We start from the raw sequence: 21,384 nt of genomic DNA on the forward strand, positions 1-21,384 counted from the left end.
TTCATTTGGTATGAAAATATTTTATTAAAACCAAATCCCTATCGCTGAAATATTTGAGGTTCCTACCTCCAGAAACAATTATAAAAACATCTTATTTCTTGTCCATCGTAAACATTAAGTTAAAAACATTACAGCAAAGGGGTCTTAATATCATATTTTAGTCAATCTTTCCATTATTGAAACTAAAGGGATTCAATTGGAGAAAAAAGGTCAAACCTACAAATATTTTTGAGTAATGTTAGCATATTTACAGCAGAATTTCGTTAATCGCTTTTTTTCTTCTGTTTTAATACAACATTCAAGCTTCATTGAGGTGGGACAATAATTCACAAGGCAACGCTCCACGTTTGCCAAAGACGGCGTAATAAAATTAACTTCTGAAAATCTTGGTTTGTGCAGAAAAACCAAGCATCACACGTATAAAGCATCCAAACAGGTGTAGTAACGCTGCTTAGTTGTTTCTTTTTACAGCCATCAGTATTGAGGATTAGCACTGACATGGGAACCGCTTATAAGGTCTTCGACTCAGGGACACTTAACATATATTTAGAGCCTTTTATGACTCTTCTGTATGTGTTTGTTGGACAGATTTCTTATCTCCTATAGGTTCGGAAGCTTTTGAGTCTGCTATGGCTTCAGGAAGTTCTTTAGCAGAGTTTGCGTTGGGCTCGTTGATATTCGTCGGCTCTCGAAGTTTTTCACTGGGTTCTTCCCCAACATTGCCCAGTCGATCGAGTCTATCGTCTTTATCCCAACGTGTGCTTCTCTCTCGAGTCCCTGGTTCTCTGCCTGAGCGTCTGCTTCGCTCCTCACCACCGTCCCTCCCTCGATCCCTCTCTCCTTCCGGACTCCGCCTCCAATCTCTTCGTTCCCGCTCTCTTTCCCACCCACCCTGTTTTTCCGGCTCTTCATGCCAGCCCCCAAACCGTTCTCGACCTTCTGACCTCTCCCCGCCGTGACCTTCCCCAAATGGACGACGCCCTCCAAACCAGTCTTGCTCCCTATCTCTGCCTCTCCCTAGACCAGAGTGCTCGCCCCTGAACGGCCTTCCCTCGTGGTCATTCGGCCCGTCCGGTCTCGGACCGCCAGGTCTCATAAAGGGTGGTCCAGGGGGAGGGAAGTGGCCCCTGATGCCGTGGGGATGAGGTGGCATGCCAAAGCCCCTGGGTGGAGGCTCACGGTGCATCATCTGAGGTGGACCTCTGGGTGGCATCATCTGTGGGGGCATGGGTGGCATGCCAGGCCGAGGAGGTGGAATGGAGAAGCGTTGCATGTGTGGGGGTGGCATCCCTGGGGGCCGCTGTAAAGGTATCAAACCTGGCCTTGAACCTAAAAGACCAGGGGGTGATTGCATGCCCATCCCCGGTGGACCTCCAGGAGGTACCTGGTTTCCTGCAGAGGGCATAAAGTAAAGAGAAATATTCATAAACTCACTTTTCTGTTTTTATGCTAAAATTATTAAATCTTATCACAGATGCTATGACTTACCTGAGTTGAAGCCATCTGTTCCGTCATTGTTGATTCTTGCAGGATCACTTGACAGGTCTTCAACTGAGCCGCCAACTACAAAAGAATTATGGGACAAATCAGATCAATGTGACAGACAACTAAACAGACCTACTAAAGACTGATGATATCTATGTCATACCTGCAGGCATCTTGATCCCTGCTGAAGGTGGAGGAGGCCCAGCGGTGCCCAGAGGAGGCATGGCACCCGGAGGAAGAAATCCTGAAGCATAACCCACAAAGAACACCATCTTTGTTAATGCACTGGGTACAATGAGTACTTTACACAATAGATATCAATCCTGATCCAGAGCATATATACTTTCTTTTATTCGAAGGTTGACACCTTTGATAGACAATCATTTTTATTGTTTAGGTAGAGCTGTACCTGGTGGCATCTGCATAGGGTTAAAGCCTGGCCGTATAAAGGGGCCTGGAGGCGGGGGAACACCTGGTGGGAATGATGGGGGTGGCATATTCATGTGTCCTGAGAATCCCGGCGGTGGGACCCCGACTGGTTGTACAGGAGGAACCTGGTTCTGAACAAAAATAAATATTAGTGCAAAAATAATTACATCCGTATAAATCCAAAGAAACGTCACAGCCTATTGGGTTAAAAAAAATCTTCACAGAAAAGATACATTTTGACAATTAAAATAATTGGACTCTTTAGAGAGCTAGTATGGGTTACCTGCATAGGTATCACTGCAGACGTCTCTTCCATTTTCCTCACCTCAGGTCTCCCATTCTGAGACTCCTCGGCTTTCTCTAGTTCGCTCTGAGAGTCTCTCCACTCTGTACACAAACAAAGAGAAGTCAAACGCTAAATATAGGTAATACTTTTAAGCAACGTATCCTCATTGCCTAGCCAAAACCAGTAGCAAAGGATTGAATAGCGACCTGGTGGGAGAGAATCAGGGTCTAGCATTCCTCCTTCTTTGAACACATCCAGGTCTTCCTGTTTGATTTTGGACCAGGGTATGTAGGTCACACCCAACTCCACATCCCAGTACTGCTTGAACTCAGCTTTAATGCCCTTATTTAAAGCCCAGGCAATCTGTAGAAACACACCAATGCATGATCGAATGATGTCACTATTCATTGGTGCTGTATTACAAATAATGCAAAAAAAATGATTAGCTGGTACTTTAATGGCTTTCTGGTTGACTTTGTTTGGACCTCTGCTAAGCTTCTGCAGAGCTCGGTAGGCATCTTGACGATGGACCATGACGATGTAGGCACAACCACGAGGGGGAATCATCTACCAAAACCACAAAAAAAGTGAGCTTAACAAAGAAAAACAACAGTAACATATGCTAAGCTATGCACACAGTTAATACTGAACTTACATTAATTGAATCTATCTGACCAAACTCCTCTAGTAGACAAGCCACATCCTGCTGTTGTGTCCTTTTATCCAGCTGCCCCACCCATAATGTTGTACTGCATACTGAAAGATAGGGATACTATCTTACATCATGCACAAGGATATATGAGAGCAACGCTGCCAACCTTGTGGCTACAATAGGAAATGCAGCTCTGCTTACCACTGAGAGTGTTGTTCTTTACAGCCGGAAGGCCTTTCTGCCGCCGCTCTCGTTCCCTATCCCTATCTCTCCTTTCCTGAGAACGCGAGCGAGGTGACTGACGCCGGCGCTCTCGTGAACGGGATCGAGATCGGCGGTGCCGCATTCGTCTGCCACGGGAATTTGAACGAGACCTTCTCCTTTTAGGAGACCTGAAAAACACGAGTGTAGGATAAGTTTCAAAATATTTTGTTTTCTTGTTTAACATAGAAACATGTTATCAGCGCTGTTCAAAATCCAAGAAAACCTGTATGACTTTTCTTCTTCTGCAAAACACAAAAGAAGATATTTTGAAGAATGTTGGTAAACAAAAGACGTTGGTCCCCATTCACTTCTATTGTATGGACACAAAACCAATGCAAGTCAATGGGGACCAATGGTTTTCTGTTACCAACATTCTTCAAAATATCTTTTTTGTGTTCTGCAGAAGAAAGAAAGTCATACAGGTTTGAAATTACATGAGGCAGGTTTGAATTAAATGATGACAGAATCATTTTGGGGTGAACTATCCCTTTAAGCGTGTTGCACATACCTTGATCCTGAGCGTGACCTTGACCTCTTGTCATCGGGGTAATGACTCGCGGTTGCGTCTGAATTTGTTGGCCTTTCCTGTACAATGGATTATAAGAATTAATTATACAAACAAATTTTCTTACTAGTGTAAAATCAGTTACTTGAAAAACAACATCAAAAGACGATGTATGTTTAAATGACTTTACCTGATGCTGATGTCCAGCCATGATCTGGTTGAACGTGTCGTTCTGTGGGGGGAAAGCTGCATGTGGCTGTCCCATCGGAGGCATTATGCCTGGGAAAGGCTGCGAGGTCATAAGACCAAACCCTTGGACCTGTCCATTTGATGGCAGAACAACCTGAGCACACGCCAACAAGTATTTATTCAGGTACAGGTAAACATTAAAGTGCATATTAAAATTTGTTGTAAGACCACATACCTGCTGGTGCTGTGACATGCCCATTATATGTTGTTGAAAGTGCTGCAACTGATTGGCTGGATGCTGTTCAGGAAATCCTCTGCAAAGAGACAAACAAATGAAAAAATTCAAGACCGAACTGAGCAAGTGATACTACAGTGTACCTATATTTTAAAATAAAAAGATGCCACTTACAAATTGGGTTGAATAGATGGTGTTTCGTCCTTCTTGCCCTCATCACCAGCTTCTGGCTCATCATCATAGTCAAAGCGGTCCAGAAGTGTCTGAAATACATGTAATGCACATTTATGACATGTAAAAAGTCATCTCGGCTGAACTAGGCATTTTCCACTGCATCATTTATAAATTACTAATAAGAAAATACATTAACATTAAAACAACATTTTACCAAGAATCATAGTTTATTGAAATCTCCAATGGAACATAAAGCTTGTTCGAGCAACTAAAGGTAGGCAAATATTATCAAAAGTAACTACACTTACCGTATCGAAAGTTGCTTTCTTCTCCACCTGCTGTGGTGTGTGATGGAGATGCTGATGTATAAGGGCAGATGGTGTCGCGGTCATTGGCTGAGTCTGCAGGTGGATGTGACTCCTGTTATTGTCTACAGTTGGAGACTGAGGTTTTCCTGGAGGCTGAAAGTTTTGAAGCATCTGCTGAAGCTTCGTAAAATAGTAAAAGCATGAATATACAGAAATACTTAAAAGTTTTCAATTGATACACAAAGTAGATTTTATCCTTCATCACTGGAGATGCAGCGAATCAGCTGGATTGAATCAATGTTGGTGTGACTCACCTTCTGTCCTTGAGAGGATTGAATCAGTTGAGCAACTGCTGCAAAAGCATCTGAGTTCTGAAGCTGAGGCACAGTTGCTGTCATGGAGTTTGACGACACCACAGGATGACTCTGCTCCTGCTCTCTCACCGGAGACGGTGGAGATGCTGCACAAATTATATTCATAATAAAGTTCTAATATGTTATCATCAAACTTGTATATAACATTTTACAGCCGCATCAGTGCCTTACCCCCATCAGGACCATTGTCCACTCCTGATGAGCTGCTGGATCCAGCGGCCATGTCCAAGAGCGGCTGGATCACATCTATCTTAAACACTCCATTTTTCTGCCACAGATTCAACACTCGTACTATCTTACTCTGGAAACAAAAACATCATGAGCATCAATGAGCTTAAAGAAACATCAGAGAACCTATTCCAATCACTTTAATCCCACAAAAATAAAATACATAGCTGGAAATACTTTGCTAACTCACCCGATCCTCTGTGGGACACAAGCACAGGTTCTCGAATGTTCCCATGATGTTTTTGGTGAACCTGGGGCCAAAGACATCTTTGTCCGCTCCAAACTGATGCCGTGACTGTCTCACAATGGAATCCACCACATAGAGACCCGGGACTTTGTACTCAGGCTTGCACTGATAAGAGGAAAGTACACAACAGCTTTCAATAAAATAAGAGGTTCTGCAAAGAACCAACAATAAATGGGAATCATCTTACTGTACAAAGAGATCGGACCTACCTTCTTTATGAATTTTTCAACAATTTGGACAACATGCTTGTATAACTAGAAATAAATGAAGAGAAGCTGTTAATGGTCTGTGTATATCGGAATAGTTTCAGATACAAATAATACCACTAAATAAGCATCAGATACAAACTGCACTGTAGTTGTGCAACCTAAAGACCTACTTTAATGGCTTTAATGGCAGATTTGGTGATAGCGATCATCTTGGCCCTCGAGATGGGAGGCTTAGAGTCCATCAAAGAAAATAACTGCAATGGAGTCATACATAGTTAAAGCATAGGATGCAGAAGAGTTGTGGGTTTTGAAAAGGTGCAATTCACCATAACAAAAGCAACATTACCTATGACATTTTTTGGACATGATACCATTTGAAATACTGTGTTCTGGACAGCAATTGTTTGAGCATCTGATTATTCTGAATTTATCACAACATACATACAAGTGTTCCTATACATTTTCAATGCAAACAGCTCTGTAATTTATCAACAGTGGCTTCCTTTCATAATTTTGATCTTTATACAAAAATGAACATACTGTTATTTACTAACTTGCTTTAGGAAAATAAACCATGGTTTAATTATAGTAAAAGTGACATATGAAAAGGTTTAATATGGTAATTTGTATTACCATAGTTAAACTACAAATACAATGCTTAAAAAAAACTAGCTATAGAGACAGTGGTATAATAGTGTTTTACCACAAATACCATAATAAAGCAATCTAATATGTTTTATTGTAGTAAAACCATTGTTAATTTTCTAATATGGCTCTGAATGTAATAATTGTTCCACAAAACAAAACACTCTATGATCATACATGTTAATTACATGCAACAGAATACATAGACACGCCCACATCTGCACATCAAGACGAATTTAGTATTCAGGAATTTGACTAGCGGAGGCTTGTCAATCATAACAGATCAGATCATTTACATGTAAATACAACAACAGTAAGCTGTCTACTACCTCTTGGTGTTGTATAGTTAATGACAATTTATTTAATATGTAATTACGACTGTTTTGATGCAACGTCATCCAGGGAGAGAATTACATGCAACACAAGTGTGCAAAACAGTCCTTTTAAACACATGAATAGAATCCACATCAACTGTGTTTGGCGGGACGAGTTTTATGACAATCGGGAACTTCCGGTATTTTTTGTTTACTTCCAGTATTAGTGAACATCTATGTTTTTGAAATAAAAATATGTTTACTGTAACAGGCTGTTGCTCTGTCCAGCATGAACTGTTTAACGCTGGACACATAGTAACGTGTTAAGTACAATGTTACAACGTATCCATCTGAGACTGTAAACAAAGTGCAAACAGTTAGGAGTCTGGCACTTGGTTTTGCGTGCCATCTTCTAATTTTAGCACAAACGTGCATTTATTTATGTTGTTCTGGCATGAAAGTAATCAAAGAAGCATATTAACGGCAAAGGTGTTGCTGTGTTTGTATCACATCAAGCTAAAAAGCTAGCTAATCGACTTAGCCATCAAAGCCTCAAAATACATTATATCCGAACATACCGAATAACATCTAGAAAAAGTACCAAATGTATTTTCAAACGATAGCTTGGTACAATACACCAGAGGCAACTTGGCACCTCACAAGTGCGCCTCTTAAACAACGAGGCCTTCATGTGGCATGAGCCATTGCAAAACACTGATAGCTTGTGCTTATCAAAGCGCGAGCTAACGGTCATTTAAGCATGTTTAACGCACACAAACCTCGTGATTAAAAGCGTTGACGGCATCCATGATGTCCCGTGACTGTTTTGCCGCTACTTTAACCGATAAAATCAGAAATTAATGCCGTACTGTCCTCTATCAGGCCGCCCCAACATGTCCGCCCCTGGCTGGCAGCAGACAGCTTGGACTCGGAGTCGGCGCGGTCCTCGCGGTGCAGGATGGGATTGAGGGAATGCGCTTCTCCTACTCCGTCACTAGGTGGAGATAAAAGAACATATAAAAAGTAGATATCTGCAAAAACTATAATAATGCTTTCTCTTAATTTAACTACTTAGGTGAGTCAAGTCAACTTTATTTATATAGCGCTTTTTACAATTTTCATTGTTACAAGGCAGCTGTACATGAAACATATTGACTATAAGCAAAACATTAAAATTATATTTTATATGTCTGGTTTACTGTCTCCATAGGCGTAATGAGTTGTATACTGTACAAACTGTATATTTTATCCCCTACCCCTAACCCAACCCCTAAACCTAAAGATCATAGAAAACGTTTTGCATTTTTAGATTTAAATCTAAATCAAGACCATTTTTTTATGGTCTTGGTCTTGTCTCGGTCTTGACTGTCTTTGGTCTCGGTCTTGTCTTGGTCTCAGACTTAGTGGTCTCGGGATTTATTTCAAGAACTTTGGGAATTACACTAAATTGCTGGTGCATTGTCTGATTTATGTGTTAACATCATTCATGTGATTGGATGTAAAACTTCTGGCTTTAAAAGCATTCACCACTTGTTCCTTATTTGATTCTTCTGTTACTTTTGTTACTCTTACTAATGGTAAGAGTAGAATGGGGGATTGTCTTAAAGAACTCTGTCAATAAAATGAATACACACAAGGCCCACAATATCCGAGATGTGATTGCAAAAAGGTACTTGTATGAGATCTTGTTTTTTGTTTATAACATCTGATGTGATATTGATTTTGTATAATTATTCAATAAAGCTTGAGTTAATAAGTGACTTAAGTTTCGGACACAATTAAACACAATTTTCGTCGACAAAAACAAAGATCGTCGACAGTGTGGATATAACTGATGATTCAGTCCTTTTTGTGAACAACTGCAATCACTTAAAACCTGCAATAGGTCTCTAATGGGAAACAGCTGATCTTGTTTCTTGAGATGAAGATGCTTTATAATTTGAAAAGACAATAAAAAGATTATGGAGCATTGCATGTATTAAAGTGTTTCTGACAAACCATTACTTCAGCTCAAAGACTTTCACTGGCCCTCAGACTGTGTGTAAACGCTTCACCAGAGTTATCTGTTTACTGAAGTCACTGGAGGTCTCCAAAAACTTTTTTTAAATGATGCAAACTAAATTCTCAACATCAAACACACTGTCAGCACAACCTTATTTACACTTCCATACAGCTGTAACCCCATCAGAGTCCACTATTTTGTTACAAACAATGCCATAACTTCTTAAGATGAAGTATGCTGGCTGAAACAGTTATCTATGACTTATATTTATTTATTTTGAACTTTGAATTTGTTATGAAATGTGCATTTCATGATTTATAAAAGGATTTTGACGAAATCTATTATATGTTTGAGTGCATTTAGAGTCCGAATGTTACGCTAAACAGGTTTTGGGTGCGTTTTCTCTAACATTAGAAAACAAACAGCAGCAAATACACAAGTCACAAACATTCAAACATGTTTTAGTAAGGTCAATGTTTGATGAACATATTCGTAAATAAAAAATTGGAGGCCTTTGGAAATTCCAGATATATGTATGTAATGAATGTGAGTATTTTGCTGTAGGCCTGATCTTTTGATGGACATTTCATGACGGTTCTGCTTCATGCATGGATTCTCGTGTGAGACAAATGGCTCGAATCGCAGGAGTGACATCACGCAGCTGAGCATGAGAAAACAAGAAGCCATAAAATTCCACAGCAATCATCAGCATATACTGTACTTCAAACTACATTGATGCAGATGAAAACACATTACAAATGATGTATACGAAAATCTTGCATTAAAACGTTTGTTGTGAATGGGATTGCTTATATGCAACTGAGATTTTCTCACTGCTTGGACCGATCACAGCTATTGTGTCCATATTTTCACTGGTTTGTATTACATGCCAGTGATCAGTTTACACAAAAATATTGTGTAATACCGCATAATTAAAACCATGATGCTGTTTCTTGGCCTTGTATTTGGCTGCAGATTTTTTTAATAAAGACGATGCTTTGACATAACTCTCACAACATGAATCTCCATATTACTGGTTGAAAATAGTCTATAGCAAAAAAATAAATGAAAAATAGGACCATACCTCACTACAGCTTACATTTTTTACTTTTTTTTTTTTTGAGGGGCATTTCCGATCATGCAGGGAAATGGGAAAGGGATGCAAGCTATAGACTTGAACTTGAATAACATTGCTGCATATCTCATTGCGTTACCATTATGCAACCCTTCACTCACATTTTCCATTCTTTCATTCTTTAACATTGATTCATATTGTGTCCCAAGGGCCTGTAAATTTAGCACCAAAGAAAACAATAGTATACAGTATTTGAGTCCTGCCTTTACTTGTAAAGCCTAAGCACAAAATGAAGTGTGTAGTGTGTATTCATGTGTGTATGTGTGTCCGGTACTGTATATTTTGCATTAGCTTGTGGTTACTGAAAAATGATTGGCAGGCGGTGATCCCATAGTGTATTTCTAAGTATGCAGGTGTAAACTGGCAGCCAGATGGCACAAGCTTGAGTTAAATCACAAGTCAGGAACAAACTGCTGGCAAGCTGCTCTGTGCATATCATATATCATCTGAAAAACATGTTCAACCAAGAAGAGGATCGCGTTTTCATTTCCTTCAGCAGAATGCACTGTAAGTTACATAGTAAGTGCGTCTATCAAACTCATTCATGTGAATCTATGTTATGAATGTTAACAATGTTAGCGTGTGCCGGTTAATCATTAATGTGAATGTTGGTAACTTGTGTGGACTTTGCAAAGTCTTAGCCAGAGCTGGAATTTGAACTGAATGGTTCAGGTGAATAGAGCTGTGGAATTCAGTTGCACGTGGTGGTCTTTTGCATTTAACTGAATTATTCAATTACGAGGTTTGCCAGTCAGTAATGATTTCATTTAGGGTTTTTTTTTTTACTAATAGTTGTGTGTTAAAAATTGTTTAATTGCTTTAAATGTCTAAATAGAATGCATAGTTTTAACATGTAGTATTAAAATAGTACACGTGTTTTGTTTTTGTCAGGCATACAATGAAGTCATTTTCCAACCAGAGACGTCTCACCATGATCGGATTATTTTTAGCTTTGTCTGTTTTCGCTCTGAGCTGCAGCGGAGGTAAAGTGCTGGTGTATCCTGTGGACGGCAGTCACTGGGTCAATATGAAAGTTCTGATAGAGGAGATGCACACCAGAGGTCACAGCATCACCGTCATCCGGCCGAATTCCAGCTGGTACATCGCGGACAACTCCCCTTTCTACTCATCCATAACTATTCCCGATGAAATGAATGAATTTGAAGACTTTTGGGATGAATATTTATGGAAAACACTGGAGAAAGAAAGAGGCCATAGTTCTGCACTGTCATTCTTGGAGCTTCAAGCTGACTTGTTCTCCATGCTGTCGAAAGCTCATCACCTCGGTTGTAATATGCTGTCATTCATCCTTGAAGACAAGAAGCTTGTGAAAAAACTCAAGGATGAGCGGTATGACCTGGTCCTCACAGATCCCGCCATAGCAGGTGGTGTAGTGTTGGCGCACTACCTGAAACTTCCTCTGGTTCTCAATGTGAGGTGGACCGCTAGTGGAGAAGGACATTTACTTATAGCACCATCCCCTCTGTCTTACGTTCCTTTACCAGGCACTGGCAATACGAATAAAATGAGTTTTAGTCAAAGAGTAAGAAACATCTTATTTCACAGCTTTACGTTTATCATGAATAGATATGTGGTGGATCCACATTACGATGTACTGATAGAAAAGTACTTGGACGAAAAGAAAGACATCGTGAGTCTCATGCAAGCTGCAGATCTCTGGCTCATGAGGGTGGATTTTGTCTTTGAGTTTCCGAGGCCCACCATGCCAAACGTCGTTTACATGGGCGGATTCCAATGCAAACCTTCCAAGCCCCTTCCTCAAGATCTGGAAGCTTTTGCGCAGAGCTCAGGGGACCACGGTTTTATTATTATGTCTTTGGGGACGCTTGTTAAGAGCCTCCCCATGGACATGACAAATGAAATTGCTGCCACGTTCGCAAGTTTACCACAGAAAGTCATCTGGAGACATCTGGGACCTCGTCCATCCACTGTTGGCAACAATACGCTTATAGTGGAATGGATGCCACAGAATGACCTTCTGGGACATTCGAAGATCAAAGCCTTTGTAGCACATGGAGGAACCAATGGAGTGCAGGAGGCAATATACCACGGTGTACCGATTCTGGGCATGCCTTTGTTCTTTGACCAGTTTGACAACTTAATTCGTGTTCAAGAAAAAGGAGCGGGCATAATTCTTAGGTTGTCAGAGATAAATGGTTTTGGACAAGCCCTACGGGAACTGGTTAGCAATGCCTCCTACAGGACAGACATGCAGAGGATCTCCAGGTTGCACAGGGACCAGCCCATGAGACCGCTGGACACAGCTATTTTTTGGATCGAGCATGTGATGAGACATAAAGGAGCCAAACACTTGCGCTCTGAGTTCTACAATATGTCGTGGTACTCTTATCATTCTGTGGACGTATTTTTGGTTCTGTTGGGTGTTTTTGCTGTGTTTGTATTTACCACAGTTGCAATTATCAGATATGTGTGTTGTAGAATATGCTGTAAGAGGAAGCTGAAAAAGGAATAACAATCTTATATGGAAAATTAAGATTTGTATGTAATAAAAATTATTACAACTAATGCACACATGAGGTTGTACAGTATGTGGGCATAATACATTAATATGCAAGCCCTTAAAGGGCCGGAATCAATGTTTACGCTTAGACCACAGGTATCAGCTGTTTATTTGTTTACATTTACAGATTTTAATTCCTAAAATGTTTGTGTGTGGAACTATTCTCATTTGCGTCACAAATCTTTTATATTATTAGAAACATCTCAAGTGTGTGTGAGTAATATGCCATAGCTTTTAGCCATTCCCTTACAAAAAGAAGTTTAGAAAGTGTGTATTAGTATACTTAAATAAATAAAAATGTTTACTTTCAGGCTACTTTTTATAAAAAATATACTTAAAATTATACTTGACTTTAATTGAAAGAAAGGATTTAGTCTTAATCTTTTGAAAGAGAAGTAAAATGATGTATTCTAAGTATACTCGACTTGTATTCATGTTTACTTTGTTTGATTAAATAGTCAATTACAGATTTTAAACACTTAATTAAAGACTCGTTCAAGTATGTAAATATGTAAAGTAACAATAAAATATAAAGAATAAAGATAAATAGTACCATATTTAGTTCACTTAAATTAAACTTACAAGTATATTTGCAATGTAAAAACCTCTAGTTTACTCAGAGTATACTTCAAAGTGTACTTTCATGCACATAAAATGTGCTACAAGTACTGAACTAGTAAACTATCAAAATACTGTAGTACAAAAATATAGTTGTAAGCTAGTTGTGTACGCAAAGTTTACTACTGTTACATTTAAAGTAGTATACTTAAAAGAACAACTAAAAAGTGGGCCAGTTTAGTCCCAAGTGGTGTTTAAAGTACACTTATAAGTATAGTCTATTACACTGATATTAATACTTACCACCTATACCTAAAAATAAAAAGAACTTTATACTCATGTACGTATAATAAATGAACTTGAAGTATACTTATTTTTTGTAGGCCGATTAAAATACACTACTTCAGTACTGTCGGATCTCACCTTGCTGCTGACATTGCTGTGCTTTCCATTAGTAAAACAAATCTGAGTATGGTGTGCTTATTTAACATCTGTTGACAGACGCTTTACAAATGTGCCATAGTTAGCAATCGTTCTGAAGCCTTGGAGCAACATGAGCTCATGGAGGTCACAGAAGGTCATTTATTCCATCACATGTGCTAACATGCTCACCGACAAAGAGTCCCTTATAGGCTGATATTTAATATTACCCCGTTTTAAATTAAATAGTATTTATTGTTTTGAATTAAAATTTTAAGCATTTGTGTTTTAAGAACACTTATTACATCCAGCTATGCTCTAAAGCTCTTAACTTTAAAACAAAAAGTTCAATTTATGCATTGTGCTGTCGGGCATAGTACAGATCATTCCAGATGAAAGGCCTATAAAGAGTTTCTTTGCATGTCTTTTTGTTTACTATTAGCTTATTACGAGGTGAAACAGTTTATGGGTTTATTGTGTCATCATTCTCCAACACTTTCACATGTTTATTGGCATCCAGAGAAGCTGAGCTAGATAAAGTCTACATTTTGTCATATAACACTTGCAGTGTGTGCTTTAAAGTCCAAAGATTCTCTAAAGCGTGCTTAAGATTAAAGACAGTGTGACGTTCAATAAGATTTATGACGGAAAATAGCAAAGAGCGATCCACAATGAACTGTTGCTGTAAATGTTTGCGCATTACATTGTGTGCTGAGTATGTTTTTATGTGGTTCTATATAAATGTGTATTTCAAGACACGGACACACTATAAATGTAGGCCTAACTGTGCAAATCGGACCAACATTTCAACAGCTGTAATAGGCCAGCTGAACCCTTAAATCACAATCCATTACAGAAGTACAGCAATAACACCATTGCAATTCAGCCCAAAACCAAACCACAGTTCTTTTAAACATAAAATTGTAGAAAGCTCATTATAACATCGTGTTGGACTATTGAAAATGTAGCTGTGGTCATGCTTGATAACATATATATGAAAATGGACGGTTACATTATTAGGAGGTGATTATTACTGCAGAGATGATGTTTAATTTTCAGCTCACTGGGTGATTCATTTGAGCATTTTAGTTTGTGACCTTATTAGGAAGCAACCAGTGCAACATAAAAACTTAAGTAGATTATTATTGCTCAACAGTGTTGATACTGTGTACATTTCCATGCACAAAACTCATTGTTACAAAATGCAGACCTTTAAAAGACCAAATAAATTGTTTACGCAACCAAACACTTACAGAACATTGAGGGGAATTATAATGAGCTCTCCTGAAATGATAACGGTGACAGTCAGTTCATTTAACAAAAGAGAAAATAACTGAGAAAGTGTGTGTAAGCATGACCAAGAGGCACAAGAAAATGACACAATTATTTATTATTATTTATTTCATCTTTAAAGTTTATTTTCTTTTCCTTTTCTTTTCATTTTTTAAATGTATGCAGCTTGAATTGAGGTATTAACCAAAAACGTTCATTTTGTTCATGATGCATTATTTGATAAGATTACATTTATTGGAAATGGCACACACAAGGACAAGGATTTTGGATACTGCCATCTTTGTGGGGACATTTTGTCCCCGTACCGTAGGGTTTACCCTTCCCACACGCACACACACACACACTTATGCATGGAGTGCTCGAGAACTAAATACAATTACAGAATAAATGACATATTTTTGCTCTAGCTTTCTGCTCTGAGAGAAACAGAGATTAAATTATAGTCATTACAGATGTTGGCTATGTTTATTATAGCTTATATTTAACACATAAAATTATATCTGCTATGCCTTACACATGACATTTTAGATGTACAGCTGATATATGAATGTAAAGTGTAATTTCTGTTTAAATTGTACTAAATTTAAATTAGTATTACATTTCAACATTCTATTTTGTCAACTTAATTCATATTCAATTTAAAATCAGGAAAAAAACATTCTTAATTTCATTCTGAATGGTTCAATACATGATTTCGCTCTCTCTCTCTTTCAACCTCCATCATTCAATACCCCATTATCTCATCTTCTTTGCAACACAAGCTTACTCCTGTTGAAAACAACTAAATATGACAGTTCTTTTTCAAAGCATTTGTGAACAAAAGACTTACTGTATTATTCAAGGCTGTTTTCTCGATATAGGTTTGGATGGAGAAAGCTGGGGTAAAAAGTATTGACCAAAAGAGAAATTATTTTTGTATTTACACTTAAAAGTGTATACATTCTTTAGAATGTTAAGGAACTTTAGTAAATGTTCAAAATTTGCAAAGTTTATGTTTGTTTACGTGTGTTAACATTTACCGACCGTAATGTGGACAATATGGATGAAATCAAACTGACACCTCACAGTTTAACATTTAAATCTGTATTTTATTGGGACAGGTGTATCCATGTGTGTTTGTGTTGAGTAATTCTGGGCTCCAGTGACTCTGGAGCTCCGAGTAGGAAAAAACTGCCCTAACATCCTATGAGAGGCTCCAATAATTGACGACTCTGGAAGTGGAAGTGATTTGATTGGCAGATGTTATTTAATGCTTGTGTAGGCCAAGCGTTGGATCCAAGCCCCATCCAGGCAGCTCACATCTCCTGCTTAGTTGGCCAGACTTTCTGTGATTAAGTCATGGTTTCATGCATTTTAAAGACTGGACTCTGTTTTTTTAACCCCTTCTTTGTAATATTCTTGGTCTGTGGCTTACTGGACACTATGAGGTCTTGACAAGACAATAAAGCAAAAATATGACATTGATATTTAACATTTCAGATTCTATTACGTAAATAGAGTAACTGTTTCCTTAAAAACGTACACCCACATTTGAGCACAAGCGGTTTTTTATATACAGTGAAAGACTCAAAGATTCTTATAACAAATGTTTTCTTTGAAGATTATACGCCCTTTTCACAATGACGTCACTTAACTTCCGTCTTTTTGCAAAGCAGTGTATCATAACATCCGTCTTGCAACAAATAAGAAGAAGAAGAAGAACTTCCCTTTTGCCGTCGCGCTGGAATTTAACAACAGTGAAAAAAAAACTGACAGAACACGTATTCAAGTACTTATCCTAGCACCTTCGCTAACACAAAAAGAAAACAAAAAACTTACCTTCATAATCAAACAGGTACTGTTCAACGAAGAATTTGTATCCTTTCTGTAGCTTTGATCTTGTCGTTAGCGAAAATTTGTCTGCAAGACGTACATCATCTAGACGTATTTGTGGCAGATGTGCATGTGGCTGGCGCTAGCGGAAGTAACTTCTTCTTCTTGAGTTTTACTGGCGGTTGGCAAACCAGCTTATAGGTGCATTACCGCCACCTTATGAACTGGAGTGCTAGCGGAAGTAATGATACACTGCTTCGCGGCAGAACGGAAGATGCGTGACGTCATGTGAAAAGGGCGTATTGCACAGTCTGTGTTTAAAAAATTTGGAATACAAGATTTGGAATATTTGGCTCTATGGAGCAAATAGGTTCAGTACCACCATCTATCATTCTTCAAAATACTTAAATCATACAAGTTTGGAAAAACAATGGGATATGAAACCACATTATTTTGGAGTGTTCTGTCCGTTTAGGGTTATAACAGGAAAATCTTTCAAGACTCAAAGGCCAGTTTCCAAATCTGCCTGAGTTCACTATATTTACTCCATATTTATTTTATTTATTGTTATGTAGGGAGAAATGGAATAGGTTTATGTGTTGGTCATTTTGTCAAGTTAGCCCATAAATAGCGGAATGAATTTCACCGTTTTGATTTAATATTCATGTGTATAAAACAGCAAGTTCCCACTGATTTAGCTTTTCCATCTACTCCATCTTTCAATTATAATGATGTAATGAATGAAATCATGTTCAAGTTAAAAAACATAAAACCTTTTTCAGAACTAGACTACAGATACCATAACAAATGTACAAATAAAATTCATCTGCAATACATTTACCAAACCACATACTGTTCTGTATCCCTGATGTGCTGATGCCAAGTGTTATAGATGCAGAAAAACAAAGCTACAAGAGCCAGCCATGGATTGCTATCTTCTGCCCATATGAAACTAGTTAAAATTAGAAGTAAAGTCTTTTGAACCAAGTTTTACAAAAAAAAGAACTGGCTTCTTAAAGAATGTATAAACCAAAAAACTGATCTTAAGTACCAATGTTAAGACTTGATCTTATGGAAATTCTTGACTTTGAATTTGAACAATATAAATTGTATATATATATTTTTAAATAATTATTAGAAAAAAGCAGCAATGAAGCCCAACACCTAGCTAATAGGTGTGAAAGCGGGTACTAAAGCAAACAAAAGAAAGAAGTTAGCCTCCTCATAAAATAGTTACAAACGACCTGTAAAGAACATCAGCATTTAAAAGCCTTTAACCTGAAAGACAAACCAGCAAAGCCTTTAACAAAGCCTTGTCTTATTAAAAAACAAATACATAAAATGATTCTGTATTTGGACTCAAAAGAAACTTTCTGAGAAATAACAGGATGACCTTCTACTCTGTTAACTGTAAAACAAACTCTCATCTGGTTATTTTTATGACCACGGTTCAATAAGTTGGATGAAGTCTCTGTTTCAACATGCACATACAATCTGCTGCAGCCCAGCAATACTTTTGTCATTATGTACTGTTAAGACATGGCCTCTATGAACCTATCCTGTTTCTTTTCTTTGGAGTAACAGGGTATAACTTTGGAAAACACAGTAACAGGAAAGGATTAACTTACTGTAAGTCTCACTCATGTTAAAGCTTCCATTAATATAAATATTCATTCAGCTGCAAACCTCACTCCATTCCCCCCTCTGTTAGAAAAAGCGCAACATTTGAGCAACAATTTTGATGATTTTAATGTCAGAATGATCCATTGCAGGTTTGAGTACATAAAGTCAGCCCACATGTGGCTTTAACAAAATAATTATAGGAAATGGAAGAATGTGCTCACACGCCTATTGTGCGTTCAGGGGATCAAACATACTTTTAAATACTCTCACAGGTTCACAATAAGTGGAAAATTGACGTTGTGCCTAATCCAACATGCTTCCTTAGTGGTTAAAATTACACTTAAAGTACAGTGATTTTCTGCTTTACAAGACATCATACAACAGATCACTGTAAAAAGTGAAACTTTAAGAGTCTGTTAAAATTCATATTGTCGGGTGCATGGATTTAGACAAAATTAACCAATAATCCTGTCCTGTTTTTAAAACATTTCTGTTGAAAATGAAAAGGTTGTAACGAGTGGTGTAAGGTGTGGCCCCTTTAAGAGCAATGTGCCTATGCTTCCGTTTTACCTTGTGTGGATGTGCGCATGTGCCAGATTAATGTACGCTTCGACTGCACACCGCATGTATGTGGGTGGGACTCTGATGCTACATCCCCTTTTATTTTTTATTTTTTTTACTTAATCTAAGTGTTTTTGTTAAATCGTCGCCTTAGAATTATAACGTTCTGACATTTTGGTCAAAATTGAGTTATTCACGTATTCTTATTCTGTGACAATGTATTTACATTATGCCATGTTTGTTTTTTTAATGTGTGCATTTTGGGACTTTTTTTAAAGAAAACAAAAAGGTTCTATCTACAAAATCGAATTATAATTTGGTGCTATAAGGTTCTATCTGCAAGAGCCAATCAGCACTTTGAATGCACACGAGAGGACCAATCAGGATCAGCTTTCTTTGTCATGTGACCGGACTCCTCAGTGACGGGGAATATCTGAGGAAACAGTGCAACAGAAAACAATGTTTAAAAGAAACGTCAACGTTGGCTGTTTTATTGATGCTCTTGTTAACGAGAGCAGCTCAAACGACTGTATATATTGTTTTGTTTTAGGTTTTGTTGAGGACATACATTTTTTATATTTATAGACACAACACTAGCCAGCAGCGCTAGCTTCCGAATACCTGTGTTTACACAGACTCTCATAATGCAGTTAATGCCAAAAAGTCAACAACGTCAAGAGTCTTGATTACAACAATAAACATTATTATGTTTTTTCAGCCATACTCATCTCTAAAAAGTCATTTGATCTGTCCCACCTTCTGAGAGCACAGGTCTTTCTCCAGCAATGATGTTATACGGTTGTGAGTTGGAGACGCCACTTGACCTGATAACAGAACCAAATTCTTTGGATGTTGAGGACCCTGAGATACCTTATCCTGATAGATTGATAGCCTCGCTGCAGGATGATCATGCCAGGGCAGCGCTGAAGGCAAGCCATGCAAAAGGAAACATTACTACAACAAGAAAATACGCACAGTTTCATATGCTGTGGGAGACTTGGTGAGAGTTAAGACCCACCCTAAATCTGACGCTGAAGCGAATTTAACAGCCAAGTTAGCTCCAGTGTATGCTGGGCCATTTCGTGTTTCTAAGAAATCATCCAGTGTAAATTACAGACAATGTGAACACTGCAGAGGATGCTGGTGTTTTCCATGTGGTGAATCTGCAGAGGAATTTGATTCTCCAGTGGACCGCTCTAATGATACTTATCATGTATGGGGGTTGTTAAGTGTTTGCTGTGTACGGCTGAGGACAGCCTTTTTTTGGAGGGGGAGAAATCTGTAACGAGTGGTGTAAGGTGTGGCCCCTTTAAGAGCAAATTGCCTATGCTTCCTTTTTACCTTGTGTGGATGTGCGCATGCTCCAGATTAACGTGCGCTTCAACTGCACACCGCATGTATGTGGGACTCTGATGCTACATACCCTTTTATTTTGTGGTTCTTACTTAATCTAAGTGTTTTTGTTTAGTAACACATTTCCCCTGGAGGTTTTCCATGTGTATGAAAGAATAAATCCGTTTTGAGGGACACGTTTGTGAGTTTTCCTGTTATTTGGAACTACTCTAAATTGGTTAGCTATCCCTTTTTTCTCACGAAGATGTGTTACAAGGTTTTTTATTTATTTTATCATGGCAAAAAGTAGTTCCCTTTCGAAACGGTTCACTTCGCATTGGGTTTAGCTTCCCCTGCGGCTATCCGAAGAGCAAAATTCTCTAAAATGGCATAAGCGCGTTGTTTCAAATGGCGCTTAGGCACTGCGGCTCTTGCCGAGCCTCTCTGCCCACTGAAGATCTCCATTCTGAGTGCGTCATCTGCCTGGGATGGACCCACGCCGAGACCGCTCTCACAGGATCAAGCTGCCCTCACTGTGAGCACCTTTCCCTCGCCGTGCTTCATGCCTGGATGGACTTCTTTGGCGGTCCCGCTCCCTGTGCTCCCCTGCGTGTCCCTCTCCAACAGACACGGAGAAAACGCGAGTGTGCCGATGAGCCCACACCAGCTGAGCCCTGACATGCTCTTTCTCCACCACAACTCAGCGATCCTGTCTGCTTCACCTACAAGGACCTACATCCCTCCTCCAGTGCCAGCGGCTTGGTCTCGTTCGGCGGTACAGTCGAGCTGAATGAAGTTTTGTCCCCCGTCTCGGAGTGCGACGATTGGGCCGCTTCAGACGAAGAAGTTGCCCCGTCGGTGGAGGAATCCAGCAACGGCAGTCCTCGCTCTGACTCCGAGCATATCAGAAACCTGTCCAAAGCGGTTGCGAAGCTCGGCATTGACTGGTCGTCTCCGATCGAGCTGGAACACAGCTGCCTGGACGAGTGGTTCCTGCAGCCGGGCGTCGTCAGCAGCCTCCTGCCAGAGAGCCGCTCCCTTCTTCCCAGAGGTTCACCAAGAGCTCAATAGATCGTTACCCACACGCTCTCCTCGGTTGACGCGCTGATGACAAAGGCTAGGGCACCTTAGGACATCAACCACTTGGCAAAATCAGGTCGAGCTTGTGCCAGCCTGTTGGTGTTGGAACGCCACTTGTGGTTAAATCTGAAGGACATTAAAGACGCCGACCGGGTGGCCCTCCTCGATTCTCCTGTATTGCCAGCTGGTCTGTTCGGCTCCGCTGTCGATAGCTTCACCGAAGCATCAGGGTTCAAAATCAACCTCGGCAAGAGTAGGTTCTTTCCCGCTCAAGAAGTTTCAGAGAATGCTAGGTCTCATGGCTGCGGCATCCCGCTCATTCCGCTGTGTTTGCTCCGTATGCAGGCGCTGCAATTTTGTCTGAAAGCGAGAGTCCCGCCTCGAGCATGTAAGTCGGGACAGCTGATGCTCAAAGTGATGCACGACATGTGCACATATGGTGAGCTACGGTGAGCCTGAGCTCCCGTTGCTGGGGTTTAAGG

At 39.3% G+C, this 21,384-nt stretch overlaps 2 protein-coding genes across 2 annotated transcripts; one reads left to right on the top strand and one right to left on the bottom strand.

Moving 5' to 3' along the window:
- scaf4a (SR-related CTD-associated factor 4a) lies at window positions 1-7,460 on the bottom strand. Its single transcript, XM_057321577.1, has 20 exons — window positions 7,324-7,460; window positions 5,756-5,839; window positions 5,586-5,630; window positions 5,320-5,481; window positions 5,073-5,202; window positions 4,842-4,987; window positions 4,528-4,707; window positions 4,220-4,308; window positions 4,046-4,124; window positions 3,812-3,964; window positions 3,625-3,701; window positions 3,054-3,244; window positions 2,856-2,956; window positions 2,654-2,767; window positions 2,407-2,563; window positions 2,198-2,301; window positions 1,895-2,045; window positions 1,649-1,729; window positions 1,489-1,563; window positions 1-1,392 (listed from the first exon to the last, which is right to left on the bottom strand). The coding sequence occupies exons 1-20, from the start codon at window positions 7,351-7,353 to the stop codon at window positions 557-559; spliced, it is 2,985 nt and encodes a 994-aa protein (XP_057177560.1). The 5' UTR covers window positions 7,354-7,460; the 3' UTR covers window positions 1-556.
- Window positions 7,461-10,108: 2,648 nt separating this feature from the next.
- Window positions 10,109-12,274, top strand: ugt5d1 (UDP glucuronosyltransferase 5 family, polypeptide D1). Its single transcript, XM_057321578.1, has 2 exons — window positions 10,109-10,188; window positions 10,573-12,274. Exon 2 carries the CDS (start codon window positions 10,580-10,582, stop codon window positions 12,173-12,175), a length of 1,596 nt encoding a protein of 531 aa, XP_057177561.1. The 5' UTR covers window positions 10,109-10,188; window positions 10,573-10,579; the 3' UTR covers window positions 12,176-12,274.
- Window positions 12,275-21,384: the final 9,110 nt, after the last annotated feature.

The sequence above is a fragment of the Triplophysa rosa genome, linkage group LG22 (assembly GCF_024868665.1).
Source record: "Triplophysa rosa linkage group LG22, Trosa_1v2, whole genome shotgun sequence".
Taxonomy (NCBI): domain Eukaryota; kingdom Metazoa; phylum Chordata; class Actinopteri; order Cypriniformes; family Nemacheilidae; genus Triplophysa; species Triplophysa rosa.

Excerpts from the sequence above, each read along its gene's own strand:
- scaf4a (XM_057321577.1), bottom strand. The coding sequence starts at position 7,353 with ATGGATGCCGTCAACGCTTTTAATCACGAG. Across the intron at positions 1,730-1,894 it reads CCCTATGCAGATGCCACCAG|GATTTCTTCCTCCGGGTGCC; the intron begins GTACAGCTCTAC and ends GTTATGCTTCAG. Across the intron at positions 1,564-1,648 it reads AGGGATCAAGATGCCTGCAG|TTGGCGGCTCAGTTGAAGAC; the intron begins GTATGACATAGA and ends ATTCTTTTGTAG.
- ugt5d1 (XM_057321578.1), top strand. The coding sequence starts at position 10,580 with ATGAAGTCATTTTCCAACCAGAGACGTCTCACCATGATCGGATTATTT.